Here is a 13,703-nt window from a genome sequence, read left to right as displayed (position 1 = left end):
GAATATCGCCCATAGAAGCTCTCAGGCCGTCATGGACAAAGGCAAAGTTCGACAGCTCGACACCGACCAGCAACAGAATGCCGTTCCACCACGCGACCGTTTAGAAGACTCGCCGCTGACCTACAATCAGCTAGTCTCCGGCATCATCGATTTCCTCGAGGTCGCATTCCACACTATCCTGTGCATGCGGTCAGTATACCCCTACGATGCATTTGCCCGACGCAAAAAGTACAGCCATCCATGCTATCAATCTCGCCATCCGGGGCTCAACGAATACATCTCGCGCGTGCTGACGGCACTCCGGAGCGAGATAGAGAAGAGCACGGTCAGCAAGGTCATCCTCGTCATTCGTCCGAATGTCGTTGTGGATCCGAACGGAGGCTCGAACGGGAGCGGCTCTTCGGGTGGAGAAAGCTCGGGCGATGCTGCCGATGCTTTCGAACGATTTGTTTTCAGCTTGGACTACATCCTGCCGTCTGCACTGATAGACCAGCGCGATCGGGATTTGGCGATATCTAGCAATGTGACGAGCAGCGAGCTCGAGATGATCTTCAGAGGATTCATGCAGAAGCTCATGGTTGTCGATGGGATCTTGTACGACATGCCATCGGCGGCAGGCGCAAGAGGACAAGATGGAGACACGGCTTCCACCACCGAACTCACATTTGCAGTAGTGCTCGAGATGATGGATGAGGACACAACGCCCGTCGGAAAGGATCGCAACGAAGCAAGTACAGGAGATTGGATCCCTGCTGATGCCGAGATCCTCGGACGCTCTCATGAACCTCGACATGGCTCTTCTCTCGACATGGAGTCCACCACCGCTGACCCAGCACCAAAGATCCGCCCGATCAAAACCCTCGATTCAGGGGTGATCAACCTCATGCTCTACGTCGAAGAGGATATCTACGCCAAGTCTGGCCAGACACGTCCCGCTCGTGCATCCCCTACAAAAGCGAAGGCAGTCCGACCCACCTCTGCCCAACCATCGCGCAAGACCGCCACGGTCGAAGACGAACTCTTGCTGACCAAAGCAACTCAGATCGACCTCTCCTCCGCAGCCGGCGGAAACGTCAGAGAGATCAAGAACCGCGCGCGTCGACTCGACGCCGAACGAGATCTCGACGAACCGGCGTTAGCCGAAGCAGAAGCAGAACCGGACATTGCACACGCCAAAACCAAACGCAAGCGTGCGCGCATGGTGTTGGGAGAAACGCGTGCGGCTGAATCGGCATCCGAGTCGAGCTCGTCTGCTCCGAATTCGCCGAGTGGAAGCAGTCAGAGCATCAGAGATGATTTTGGTGGCCAGCTTAGCGGTGGATTCTGATGGTATTAACATTTCCTTCCCTGATACTGCTCTATCAAATACTGGAGAATGTGATAGGGTAGTTTATATGCTACTTGAAGTGGGTGGTCTGTGACGAGGACTTATGAGAAGCTCGTTGATGCGAAGCAAGAAAGCTCGACTGGGTGCGGCACGCGGGTTGGCGCTGACAAGCCATTGGAGACGCCGTTTCGTCGTGTCTTTGCTGATCTGCGCAGTGTGTTGGGCGAAGAGATTGTCGTCGAGAATCAATTGGCGTTGGTCGTTGAAGCACGATGCTAGGATGGCGATTGCGAGACTACCAGAGAGATCCTTGCCGTCCTGACAGCAGATGAGCACTTGAGCGCGACCAGTAAGATCCGAGGACGGCTGCATGAGTGCGTGATGTGCTTGTTGGATGGCGGAAGGGAATACCGTGCGGAGAGCGGAGAGGCCTTTCTTGTTGGCTGACATCTGAAGTTCTAACACTTTAGGTTTGGGTCTTGGTTCCGGAGTCATACGGACCGCTGAAAGCAATTCTGAAAGCTCCGTTTCTTTGCCATCGACCGGATTCAAGGGCTTTGTAAAGTGCAGAATCAGAGCGTATTGCTCTATCTCTGCAGTCGGGAAGGTGTAGTCTAGGGTTCGAGAGCCGATGAACACACCTGTGCTTCCGACTTCGAAATCTGCTCCGTTCGTGGGGGCGTCAGCTGGAACTCGTTGCCCGTCCGTCTCTTTAGGGACGGATATGGGCGTGAACCAATGTCCGGCTTTTTCACCAACTGAGCGCGATTCTTCCGCAACAATGCTGTCGACCAGCGCTTCGAGTTGTGCCTTTTCGCATTGAAGGAGTTGAGCTTGATGCTTCCAGAAGACATCAGGTGTCAAACCGCGTGCCCAATTTTCGTGATCGTCACCGGCTCCTTGAACGTAGACAAAATCTCTGCCTGCTCGCTCCGAGCCTTTCGTCGTGCCTGTCTCGATATCTGCCGAGTCGGAAACGAATCGAGAAGCTGAGACCAGGACAATGGGCGTACAACCACTCCGGTCCGACCCTTGGAGCGTGTCAAGCTCCGTCTGTGGAGTGACAAAGACTGGCCTGAGCGGTCTGTCCAGTTTCGGCACTTCTAGATCAGAGTCTAGCAGTGACTCTACAAAGTCATCGATTCTTGCTCGGATCTGATCGTGTTCTGTAGGCGGAATCATCCATTTCGGAGTCCCCAGCTGAAACCCTTCTTCGCATTCCCTTGGACATCCGAACCTGCGTCTCGATGCCTGGTTCAGCACAGCACACCAAATCGGTATGGTCTTGCTCAAAGCATCCGGCATACTCTTGCCCCTTCTTGTAGAGTCAACAATGATCGCACCTCCAGCATTGACGATCAACCGGACGAGGTGCAGGTTGGATCGTTTCAGACTGAATCCCCATTGATGAGTGTGTCCGTCGGTCGACTTGAAATACGATACGGCGGGCGTGATGGTCGGATCGGTGTACCATGCACCACATCGTAGGTTGGCGGTGAGCAGGAGTGAGGGGAAGAGAGATTGGATGCGATGGACGAAGGCAGAGTCGTAAGAGATCGAGTGAAGCTTGTTGTAGATATGCCGCGATTCTCGTTTGATGTGGTCGCTGTGCTTCCAGTCTTGTCGAGCGTGAGTATCAGAGGATGAGGAGCCCGCAGCGGGCTCACTTGAGGTCATGATAACATTTTGCTATGCGGACCTGAACAGTATGTAACGGCTGCAAGGGAACGATGTTTGAGCATCCGCGAGGAAGATGTTTGCAGAAAAAGCTCGAGCTGCATGATGCAAAAAAAAAGTTCAGGACCCTGAATTCGTTGATGTCCCCCGTCAGGCCCTGGAGGTCAACCTTTCATCTGCATTATGACACATGTATGCTACTTCGGCCTCTGAGGTCAAGTGTACAGTAAGTCATGACCTTCACTTCGCCACAGTGTTGTCTCCGCATGCATGTGTTTATGACAGTCAAAGTCTCGTTCGACAGTCGATGCGCACGCTGCACGTTGAAGCTGAAGCAAGCGCCTCAGACGCACACCCCTCCTACCAACCTCGGACACAGTCATTGCAGAGCTCACAGAATACCGGCCAGTTCGTGAACACGAAAGTCTTTCTCCGACACACTCGACAGACACGTACCCACGCATAGGCATTCATTCTAAAGGGGATCAGAATGATACGGACTGTTCTTATTCCTTCCAAATAGATTGATGTTCAAGCTTAAAGCTTGGCAGAGTCCTTGAACTCGCCGATCTCGTACTCTTTCGCGACCTTCTCGAGGATCTTCTCGCCGTGGTAGGTCCAGAAGGCCTCGGTAGCGTCCTTTCCACAGTTCTTGAGCAGGATCTTCTTTCCTCCCGGGTGCTGTTCGTCGGATAAATTTGAGATGTTTCACCACAGATGAAGGAGGGGGAACAGAGTCAGTATCGACGCAGAACACGGCTGATACACTCAAAACCTTGTGAAGAATGCAATGTGTGATGTGTGGATCGGTGCTACTCACATCGTCGAGGAATCCAGTGACGTCGTACACCTTGCCCTCTACGACAACCCAGGCCGAGTCCTCTGCAAGTCCGCGGAAACAAATGTAAGCAGGATAGCGAGCAGAGATTGAAGAGCGGAGAGACGTGGCGCGTTTTCAGCAAGTCGGTCAGTACTAGATCACGAAAGGTCTGGCAGCATTTGCTGTGGACTGGTCGTACAAAGACTCACCGGACTTGTGGTTCTTGAGCTCGTTCAAGTCGACCTGCTTTCCCATGATGTAGAGCTGTCTAGTGTGATGGATCGGATTGAAATGCAGAATGAGAATGCAAAAGATGACGATTCCGAAAGCGAGTCGGAGGCGATTAAGTGAGATGATGGTGGTGGTTCCGATGCTGATCGACAGCAGGTACGGCAGAGCGGATGCAGTATTTCGAGGTCGTGCGTTGTGGGGATCCAGACCGGCGTGCGCGCTAAGCCGACTGCCGGAAATGAATGTGAGAGAGAGGGTGGCAGCCAGCAGGCGAGCATCGCGTGCTTCCGTCCAAATTTGGATTTCCAAACAACGCAGTTGCAATTGGTCAGTTGCTGCTCACCTAGAAATAAAGACTCGAGACATGAGATAAGATCTGAGAAACATTGTCTCGGCCGTGTACATTCTCTTCTCCCTCAGGGTCCGTTGAATCGAGTCCAACAGCGCATCCGCTCACACGACCATGAACTCAACGTTGACTTCTCTGAAGCATGCATTCATTACTTCTGCTTGAGACATCACTGCGGTGCTACGATGCCCCACCTCCAGATCCATTCGCCTGCTTCTTCCACCATCTCTTCCGTCACTTCGTGGCCTACCCCCGGTCGTCTATGAATCTTGAGCCCTGGCATCTCACCTCTCGACCCCGTCGGCTCGCCTACGACAAGTGCTTTCAGGAAATCCTCGTTCCAGTCCCAATGCACCAGCTTGTCGTTGGCGCCGCTCAGCACGCAGATTTTCTTTCCCCAGAACGGGTTGCGCCGCGGATCGAAGCTGTCATAGGCGGTGCGAGCAGGGTCGATCTTCTCGACCAGTGCTTTGAGGCTTGCTGGTACGTAGGGCGGACCGTTTGTGACGAACGACGTTCTTGTGCGCGAAGCGAGCAGACGCGAATAGTCGGGCATGCCGATGAACGGTACACCGATCTTGATGCGCGCATCGTCCGCAAGAACGTGCCATGTTGCGTGTCCACCCAGCGACTTGCCTGTGATGACCCACTCGACGACGGTCCTGTCGTCCTGAGGAAAGATGTACGAAGCTAGGAAATCGACGATGAAGGACGCATCGCGTGCGTCGCCGACGATCATGCCGTATAGATCCATGGCGTGGCGCGTGTTGCCTTGCTTCCACGCCTTTTGACCTGTCGGGTTGGTGGTCCGCTGGCCGTGGTTGCGCGCGTCGAATGTGACGACCAGGTGGTCGCGCTGAACAGAAGATGTAGCCACTAAGCCGGCGTTCTCTTGTGATCGATAGGCGGCCTTGTCTCGTGAGATGCGGTCGTAGAGCTGCCGGGCGATCTTTTCCTCGGTGTCAGCCGAGCCGCCGCGTCCGTGCATGTGGATGACGACGCATACGGGAGGCGGAGGTGGTGCGCTCGCGCGAGCCGGCGCTGGTGTGAGCTCATCCAGGCCGAACACGTTGACCGGCAGTCCTGCAATGTCCACGACGGCCTTGGAGATCTCGGCGCCGTACTTGAATCTGGTTGGAGGGATAGATGCATCCTCCTGAGGGTCTTGCGCCCCTCCATTGACGGGTCGTGACGAGCCCCGCTCCGGCAGAGGGTTGCTGACAGGCGTCGAGGGGCCTGCAGCGGCAGATGACGATGCCTTGAGCACCTTGCTCTTCTTCTTTCCAAAACCGAGCACCATGCTGAGTTTTCACTCTGTTCGTTAGGACGGACGTTCTTGTACAAAGAATGCGTTCTTGTACAGGCTTCGTGCAAGCGATGTCAAGACCAAGGGGTCCAAGTGTCAAAAAAACAAGGCTCGAGCTCCTGGATCGCCGTGTTGTGCAGAGTGTCGGTTGGTGATTGATGTCGCCGAGCTCATTGCCGAGATCAAGACAGTTTCGAACAGGATAACTTTGTTAGGTCGTCTCCTTGACTACTCCCCTCCTGAGCGGCAACCGAAAAAGTGGAGATATTCTTCCTCGCTTCAAACACTCTGCACCGCGTGCATCAGCCCCGACCAAAAATTCCATGACCTGAAAATGCGGACGAAACAAAGGCCGAGCTTGACGCACGTTCCAGTTTTGGCAAAGGTCCCTTGGCTACCGTCGGCGTACCGTGCAGTTCACGGTGGACGCGGTTCCCTCCTCTCGCGTTTTCAGAAAACTCTGTTTTTGGAATGCGGAATCAAGTTCCCACGTCATTTCTGAGAGGTGATTCCTTCTTGTGTGCTACACTCAGACAGGCCCTCATCCTCGGTCCAGTTCTTCCTTTCTCTCCACCTCTTTGCACAACCCATCCTCTCGGAGTTGCTGCGATCGGATACCTCGTCAAGATGGCCAAAGGCTCGCTGCTGCCCATCCTGGGCCTCGCGCTCGCTGGTCTCCTTGCTGGCGCTGCAACCGAATACACCGCCTTCCTCCTCTCCAAGGACGAGTCTCTTCGCGCGCTTGGCTCCAACTGCAGTCTTCCATCCCGCAAGAAGCTGCGGACGGATCTCACGCAGGGTGCATTGCCGCTGCTCGACAATTTCCTGTGCGCGACCATGGGCTTTTTCCAGCGCACCACACAAAAGCGTATCAATGTTGGCCTGTTCGCCATCATGGTTGCTTTCACGCTCCCATTTTCGTACCGACTCTGCTTCCAGGCGGTGTCGCCCAACCGCAAATCCACACTCAATGCAGGAATCGTCCTTGTGCTGCTTAATACGATCGGAGCCGCCGCCGGCCTGGGTCCCTGGTCCTGCATCTTTTTCTCGCTGTTCTACCTTCCTGCTGCTTACAGCTCGATGAAGGTTTCCAAAGCGGCAGTACTGCCGGTTCCTACACCCGCTTCCAACATCTACACCGCCAACCTCCTCCACGTAGGCGTGGGCATCATCACGACGATTGTCACGTTTGCCGACTCTGCTGGTGGCCTGTGGAACCACGCCGCTCTACTCATCCAGTTCGCAGGCCTGGTGTACATCCCTATCGCGTGGGTCAGCTTCCGCACTCCCAAAGTCAACGACGAAGCCATGTCCCGCGGCGTAATCCGCCGCTACGATGCCGAAGGCGTCAGCTATGCTTTCGAGCGCACCTGGTCGTACTACCGCAAAATGGCCGCCTTCTCCGCTTTCATTTACTGGTACGGTCTCAACCGTGTCCTTCGCGGCTACTTCTTCGAGGAAGAGAAGTTTGACGCTATCTCGGTCTTCTGGCTTGGCGATGTTTCTGGTCTCGCTATTGCTACTGTCTTGCTCGTCCTGGCGGAGAAGGCAACTTTCAGGAACAAGTCGACGGTCCACCCGGTCACTGGCGAGCCTAGATCGCCTTTGGAGATTGAGTGTGATAAAGCGATCGCAAAGGCACCTGCCGGATCACCGTGGTTGGAAAAGACGACCACTGGCTTCATCGTTGCCGCTCTTGTCGGTGGGCCTGGCTTTGCAGCTAGCATGTGGTGGTGCAGTGGCGAGGAGGAACTCGGTTGGAAGGCGCGCAAGTCGTGGAGAGAGACGGTGGCGGTCGAGGGCAAGAAGAGCAAGTGATGCGTAACCTGAAGTTTCGAAATATTTGACTCTGCAAGGTCGATCTTTCTTGGGATCAATCGCTGCCGAGAAATCATCTTTCTCGTAGGCTTCATTGCTTCTTTGTACATAGCGCTCCATCTTGTTCACTTGCTTTGACTTGTGCCGCTCAGCGAGCTGCTGTCGGAACGTGTTTTCAAGCATAGTGATGTGAATGGGAACAGTTCATCATCTGCAAATGTCGCCGTGTGGAGGACCCTGTGCTGAAGAACGTGAAACGTCAAAAAGTACGCTTTTGCTTTTCCTGACAGCTCAGCCTTGCGCTCAGACCCCTTTGCACGCGACACCACTTGGTTGCGCTCTCTCCTTCTATTGTTCACTGTTCATCACCATGACTTGATACATCAAACTGTTACCAAGCATTTAGAGCTTCATTGAAGCGGTCGAGCAGCCTCGATATCTTGATGTTCGTCGCGACGGCACAGCCTTGGAGGCGAAAGCGACATGCCAGGACGACTCCCATCGATTCCTGTCCTCCTCGGCGTCTCACGCAATCCCTTCTCCGAGCCAGCCGACAGCTCAAAAGAGCTATGGCAAAGACTGGCGACAAGACGTCCATCTCCGCTGCGCTTCGTACTGCATCTTTCCCGTCGACCAAACGCAGCCCTCTGCCCCTGCCTGGAAGTCGACCTCGCCTCTTCCACCTCGCCTTCGACGTCTTTCACGGTCACCCGCATCCTCGACCCTGAACATCGGGTTCCATACATCACTCTCACTCCGATCCTCCATGCTGCTGGACTGACCATCATCCAAGGGCTGCTGCGTTTCGACCCCTCTCCGTCCTCATTCGACCTCTCGCTAGCAGGCCTAGAGCCATGGGACGACTTGTGGATCTCACTCCCTCTCGCTCGATCCATTGCTTCGCAGCTAGGTTTATCTCAACCTCTTGCTTTGATCCTAGACGCAAAAAGTGCTCAGGCGTGGAGTCTGGATGAGTTCGAGGAGGGTTTGTCGCACAACTGGAGGGTGCCGCAGGACGTACTGGATGCAGCGGCATACTCGACCGATGCCATCACGGACGAGGAGCTGCGCTTTGACAAGGTACAGTTGCTACCGCAGGGTCAGCAGATCGAGACGCTCTTATCGAGAGAATTGAGGTGGGCCATCGTCAACAAAGCAAGGGAAAGTCGGAGAAGTTTGAAGTTCAAGCTACATCAGAATATGGTGAGATGGTCGAGTCAGGTCTACTCCGTCTTTCGGGATTTCGGCCCGACGTTCAGAGATGATGTTAATGATGAGGAGAGGAAGGCAATCATGCGAGCGGGGTTAGATGATCTGGGCGAGGTTGTTGTCCCTCCGACAGAGACAGATTTTATCGATTGGCTGCAGACCATCTCTTGTCTCATGCGGTTGAGTGAGTCGCCGGCAGAATCATCCTCGACCGGCCAGCACGACTCGGACAGCGGCTCCATGCTAGCTCCTCTCACGCCGCTAGAGGTGTCTGATCTGCGAGGCGATGAGCCAACCCTAGGCGACATGCTTGCTTCCGCTCGACAAGGCGACGATGAAAAGGAGATAGTATCTCAATTGCACTCGATCCTCCGATCGAGGATGGCAGCGTTGCACAACGTCAACCTCATCTCCCTGGAGCATCTTTCATCCACCCGCACGACATCCCACGATGTTCAACACGACAGATCGATCCCGGCGAGCACTATGAATGGTGTCTCAACAGCTGAAAGGTCACCTGCTACCGAAGAGACCGCTGCAGCACCTGCTGCTGCTGAGGCTGCAACGAAGGTAGATGTTTCTCAACTACACGCAAAAGTCGAACAGTTGGCCAACAGGATCGAATCCCTGCTCGCTTCGAGCCCCCCGACACTCTCTCTCCGGCAGTCTCGCCGTGCAGACCAGTTGCCGGCCCGTCGTTCTACAGACGTCGAACAGCATCCTCACCTGCCCGCACCTTCAGCAGACGCCCGTCAGCTCAACATACCAGTCCCTACCTTGACTCGCATTGAATCCACGCCCTCGCTCGCAATCGTCATCGTATCCGCAGCTGTATTCCTTATGCTCATCAAATCCAATTCCTAACAATCACCCGTCGCCTTAAGGCTTCTTGATGAACGTAGAAGGCGTCTGTGTATTCCTTGTTCTAATTACATCATCGGCGTCACATCATCCTTGCAAAGCAGCGCACACTCCGGACCTCCCGACTTCGCCTGCTGTGGCCTCCACGGTGTGCCAAAAGGCGTACGCCCTTCTGATGGAGACATAATGCGCGATGGCAGCGGCCAATATCAAAACATGGAAGATCTGATGACTTGCACCCAACAAATCGAATCTTCCCGGTGCGAATCTTTCCGGTATCCTTGCGGCGTACAGCCCAGCACCTACGACGTAAAGTGCTCCTGAAAGGATGAGGAAGCTCAGACCCATGGTTTCCGTGATCGTCCTGTAACCGTACAACGCGATCACGTGTGCTACCGGGATCACCGCCGAAAGACCCAGAACCAGAAACACGCCCGTTCGATACGGCCGATATGCAGGCGTGGCATATCTCGGCGCTAGAACAGTATACATCGCCAACCCACCCAACGTCGAGATACCGATGGAGTAGGCGAGTTGGAAGTGTGGGTGGCAGTAGAATCCGTAGTGCAGAGCGGGGAGGAAGGAACCGACAATCATGACGACGATGCCGACGTAGTCGAGCTTGTTGAAGTGTTTCGAGATGTGGAAGGAGTGACATTGGATGGTGTGGTAGGTGGCGGAGAAGGCGAGACAGATGATCGAGGCGATGAAGAAGCACGTGAAGCCGAAGATGTCGATGGAGTCGGGTGGGCGGACGATGAGGTTGGAGAGCGGCTCGGTGGGGATGGTCGATGTTAAGAAGGAGGTTGTAAAGAGCGAGGATATGCGGGTGAGCAGGTTCGAAGCCGGTGGGAGGGCTGAGTGAGCAGAAGCGACGGGGGAATCAGAAGAGGAGGAAGAAAAGGGGTAGGACGCCGAAGCGAGACGAAGCACTTTGCCAGAGACGGTCGTAAAGGTCAAGCTCGAAGGGTAAAAGATCGGGTGATGCGACAGAGGACGGAAGAAGCCAGGAAGAAGGTCGAAATGCTGCAGCAGATGGCTAGTCGAAAGGCCGATCGAGAACACTGCACCCCAGAGGTGCGTGTGAATGTTGACTATCAGCAAATCAAGATCAGAACAAAGATCAGTAAGTACATCTGCCATCGGATTTGGAGCCGTTCCGAAGGCTACTCACCGGTCTCGTTGTGACAATACGCCCATACACTTCGCCAGCACTTGTACACTGTTCCATGATCAAAGCTTCTTAGCCTTGGATCTGGGTGTGCTCCTCCTGGGCGACGGTAGCCCTTGACGATCCACGCGTTGTCCTGTGCCCAGCTCGGGAGCTGCGAATGATCAACCAGATACGGATTAGGACCCAACTCTAACGGCTTTTCTGACTTGTCTCCACTTGCGCTCTCTCCACCACTCGCAACCAAGCTGGTAGGTGATAGAGAGAGCAAAGGGTCGGACTGGGAACGGATCGAAGTGTTCGCACCTTGTACTCCAGCAGCGACTTTAAGCGACGTGGAGAGCTCTTGGATGAAGATATAGGCAATGATCGAGGGGAAGAGTATCCAGAGACCGTTGGGTAGGATCCAGTAGACGATCAAGGTATACCAGTCATTGTGGCCGGTTTTGCACCATCCACAGCAGAAGTCCTGTGGTTTGGAAGGGGGATCAGTAAGGGAAACGTTAGTTGCGCAACACGAAACACCGAATGTGAACGGACGTCACTCACATTGAGCACATAGAGGATAGTCTTGGAGAGAGTCATGATTACCGTCACGAGCCCGTAGACGGGCGCAACAGCGAGAGCCGCAGGCGTCGCCTTGACGTGAACGAGGTAGATGTAGAAGAGATTGATGATGCTCTCGCCGACGTTCATGAGCGACTGCGCGGCAGGGAATCCGTCTTTGCTATCCCAGGAGGGCAGGCCATAGATGTAGTCGACGTTCATGTAGAGCGCATAAGGCGACCATAACCAATGCAAGTCGCCGCCGAGCATGCTTCTCGGACGCAAAAGGATGTAGCCGACATCCCAGGCTACAACAAAGGAGCTGAGGAAGAGCCAGGCGGACACGAGCATTCGAGGACGGTGCACCGCTACAGTTGTTGCGGCCATCTTTGGAAGAGACGGGAGTTGGATCCGGCAGACACTTGATGAGGATGAGATGGTGGCGGCCAGGGACGAGGTGAACGTGCCGAGTTTCGCAGTCTCAATACCGAGGCGCCTTGATGTGTCGCCGGAGCGAGTGCATTTCTGCGGGGCAGATCATTTCGAAGGGTCCAAACGGGTCCAAGCGGCGAAGGCACGCTTTGCACGCTCACCTCGAAAAAGTGGGCTGAGACGCGACAAGGCCAGATTCAAAGACCGGCAGCACGCCAACTGGATCCTAGCCGAGCCAGCCGACTCATCCGACGGCAATGTGCTACCTGATCAAAAATCAGCAATTCCGTGCAGAGCTAGTGGAAGACTGAAGCCGCTGTCACAGCAAGTTTCACCCTGGATTCTGGATGAGTGTGGTGTTTGACGTTCGTGATGCATAAAAGTACAAAAGAAGGTGGGTGTGAATGGCTTTGACTGAGCATAGAAAGATCATGCTAAAGTTACCGTAGTTCAGTCGTCGTCTTCGTCATCAAAAGCCAGACCATCCGTACGACTCTGCAGCTCGTCCTGCTCCTCCTGCTCTCTCCTCTCTCTTTCCCTCTGCTCTCGCGTATACAAGCTCCAATCCACCTCCTGTGCACCATCCTCCTCTGCATCGTCGTCTTCCAACGTTCCGCCCTTCTCGAACAACTGCCTACCGCTTGGCTTGACCTTGCTCTTCTTGTAGTCCTCTCTCTCCTTCGCTGACAGCTTGGACAGCTTGGCATCCTCTTCCTTCTTTTCCCTCTCCGCCATCTCCTGCAAGAACCGTACGCGCCATTCTGCGAACCGTTCTGGTGTCACTGCTGTACCACGGAACTTTTCTGCTTCGGCTTCGATCTCTGCCTCGCGCTTGGCGCTGGCCTGTGCTTCAATCTCTTGTACACGACGCTGGATGAGCGTTGTCACGCTCTCGCGCAGGTGAGATGCTAGGGTGAAGACCATGGCCATGCCGAGCGATTCCTGTGCGACTTCGTCCAGCCCCGCTTGCAATTCTGTTACGGCAGGACGGTCGATCGCGTCGGAATCGGCGTCAGCTTCGTCGCTGTCGTCCGTCTTGGGCCCGAGCACGCCTTTTGTGTCGCGAACGACGTGGATCGACATGTTTGGTGGTGCATCCGGGTATTCTGATGTGTACTGGATGTGGAGAGAGAGGACGATGGGAGATGGCGAGCTCTGCTCTACGCTCTCAGTTGGCGCTTGACCAGGTTCGAGACCTATTGAGAAGAGGAGTGGTAGCACATCTTCCTCTGGTTCGATGCGAATGCGAAGTTCTTCCGATGAGACCTTTTCGAGTTCGTCGATGTAGATGCTTTCGAGCACTTCGAGCTCTTCCGCTAGTGTTGCCTCGTACTCTTCTTGAGATGGCATCTTTGCTGTCCTTGCCTCTCCTGGCCTTGCGTGCCGTACAAGTGTGCCGCTAGGATGCGTGCCGACGATGATGTACTGTGCAGGTGTACAGGACGCCTATCAAAATCGGAAGAAGTGGTTTGTCGTTGACCAACTTTTGAATTCCGAGTTCCACGCTCGAACCGCAAAATCCATCTCGGGCGGGTGGACACAGCAAGGCCAGCCAGCGTCGGACAAGCCGAGTTGGCACGCGTATCTTTTTGGACTGCGCAGCTGCACGCACGCATGCAAGCAACACTCTCTCCACTTTCCCGCCTTGCAACTGCGGCTGAACCTCGCCCCTCGCACCGTCGTTACCACCCTCGTCGTTACAACTCGCACACCCGGCTATCAACCCCGTCAGCTTGCATTCAGACGGACCCTCCAACTACGAACGCGTGCTGATCCACACAAAGAAGCTCGAGATCAACCAATTTGAAGAGCGCTCGTGCAAGACACACCTTATCAGCAGAGCACGCCCTAATCGCCTTCTCCACCAACACACGCGAATCAGCAGCACCTGTATCATCTCTCGCCGTCGAGCGCATGACAAACTCTGGCGCCACCCCAACCAAAGCATCATCAAAA

The 13,703-nt window shown here is 54.7% G+C and overlaps 8 protein-coding genes across 8 annotated transcripts; 4 read left to right on the top strand and 4 right to left on the bottom strand.

The window, feature by feature from the left end:
• Positions 1–31: 31 nt before the first annotated feature.
• Positions 32–1,327, top strand: PHSY_003816 (hypothetical protein; the record flags this gene model as incomplete). Its single annotated transcript, XM_012334433.1, has 1 exon — positions 32–1,327. One exon carries the CDS (start codon positions 32–34, stop codon positions 1,325–1,327), a length of 1,296 nt encoding a protein of 431 aa, XP_012189823.1.
• A 63-nt stretch (positions 1,328–1,390) lies between these two features.
• PHSY_003815 (tRNA a64-2'-O-ribosylphosphate transferase) lies at positions 1,391–3,004 on the bottom strand (the record flags this gene model as incomplete). Its single annotated transcript, XM_012334432.1, has 1 exon — positions 1,391–3,004. One exon carries the CDS (start codon positions 3,002–3,004, stop codon positions 1,391–1,393), a length of 1,614 nt encoding a protein of 537 aa, XP_012189822.1.
• Positions 3,005–3,541: 537 nt separating this feature from the next.
• Positions 3,542–5,704, bottom strand: PHSY_003814 (hypothetical protein; the record flags this gene model as incomplete). Its single annotated transcript, XM_012334431.1, has 4 exons — positions 3,542–3,685; positions 3,825–3,886; positions 4,034–4,284; positions 4,599–5,704. The coding sequence occupies 4 exons, from the start codon at positions 5,702–5,704 to the stop codon at positions 3,542–3,544; spliced, it is 1,563 nt and encodes a 520-aa protein (XP_012189821.1).
• A 633-nt stretch (positions 5,705–6,337) lies between these two features.
• PHSY_003813 (potential mitochondrial inner membrane transporter) lies at positions 6,338–7,528 on the top strand (the record flags this gene model as incomplete). Its single annotated transcript, XM_012334430.1, has 1 exon — positions 6,338–7,528. One exon carries the CDS (start codon positions 6,338–6,340, stop codon positions 7,526–7,528), a length of 1,191 nt encoding a protein of 396 aa, XP_012189820.1.
• Positions 7,529–8,011: 483 nt separating this feature from the next.
• PHSY_003812 (calcium-transporting ATPase) lies at positions 8,012–9,601 on the top strand (the record flags this gene model as incomplete). The annotated part of the gene is made up of 1 exon (XM_012334429.1): positions 8,012–9,601. One exon carries the CDS (start codon positions 8,012–8,014, stop codon positions 9,599–9,601), a length of 1,590 nt encoding a protein of 529 aa, XP_012189819.1.
• An 84-nt stretch (positions 9,602–9,685) lies between these two features.
• Positions 9,686–11,585, bottom strand: PHSY_003811 (adiponectin receptor protein 1; the record flags this gene model as incomplete). The annotated part of the gene is made up of 3 exons (XM_012334428.1): positions 9,686–10,455; positions 10,773–11,238; positions 11,319–11,585. The coding sequence occupies 3 exons, from the start codon at positions 11,583–11,585 to the stop codon at positions 9,686–9,688; spliced, it is 1,503 nt and encodes a 500-aa protein (XP_012189818.1).
• A 166-nt stretch (positions 11,586–11,751) lies between these two features.
• On the top strand, positions 11,752–12,111 carry PHSY_003810 (hypothetical protein; the record flags this gene model as incomplete). Its single annotated transcript, XM_012334427.1, has 1 exon — positions 11,752–12,111. One exon carries the CDS (start codon positions 11,752–11,754, stop codon positions 12,109–12,111), a length of 360 nt encoding a protein of 119 aa, XP_012189817.1.
• An 86-nt stretch (positions 12,112–12,197) lies between these two features.
• On the bottom strand, positions 12,198–13,097 carry PHSY_003809 (hypothetical protein; the record flags this gene model as incomplete). Its single annotated transcript, XM_012334426.1, has 1 exon — positions 12,198–13,097. The coding sequence occupies one exon, from the start codon at positions 13,095–13,097 to the stop codon at positions 12,198–12,200; it is 900 nt and encodes a 299-aa protein (XP_012189816.1).
• Between the last annotated feature and the right edge of the window lie 606 nt (positions 13,098–13,703).

The sequence above is a fragment of the Pseudozyma hubeiensis genome, assembly GCF_000403515.1.
Source record: "Pseudozyma hubeiensis SY62 DNA, scaffold: PHS38, whole genome shotgun sequence".
Classification (NCBI taxonomy): Eukaryota; Fungi; Basidiomycota; class Ustilaginomycetes; order Ustilaginales; family Ustilaginaceae; genus Pseudozyma; species Pseudozyma hubeiensis.
This window is presented reverse-complemented; position numbering and strand designations above follow the sequence as displayed.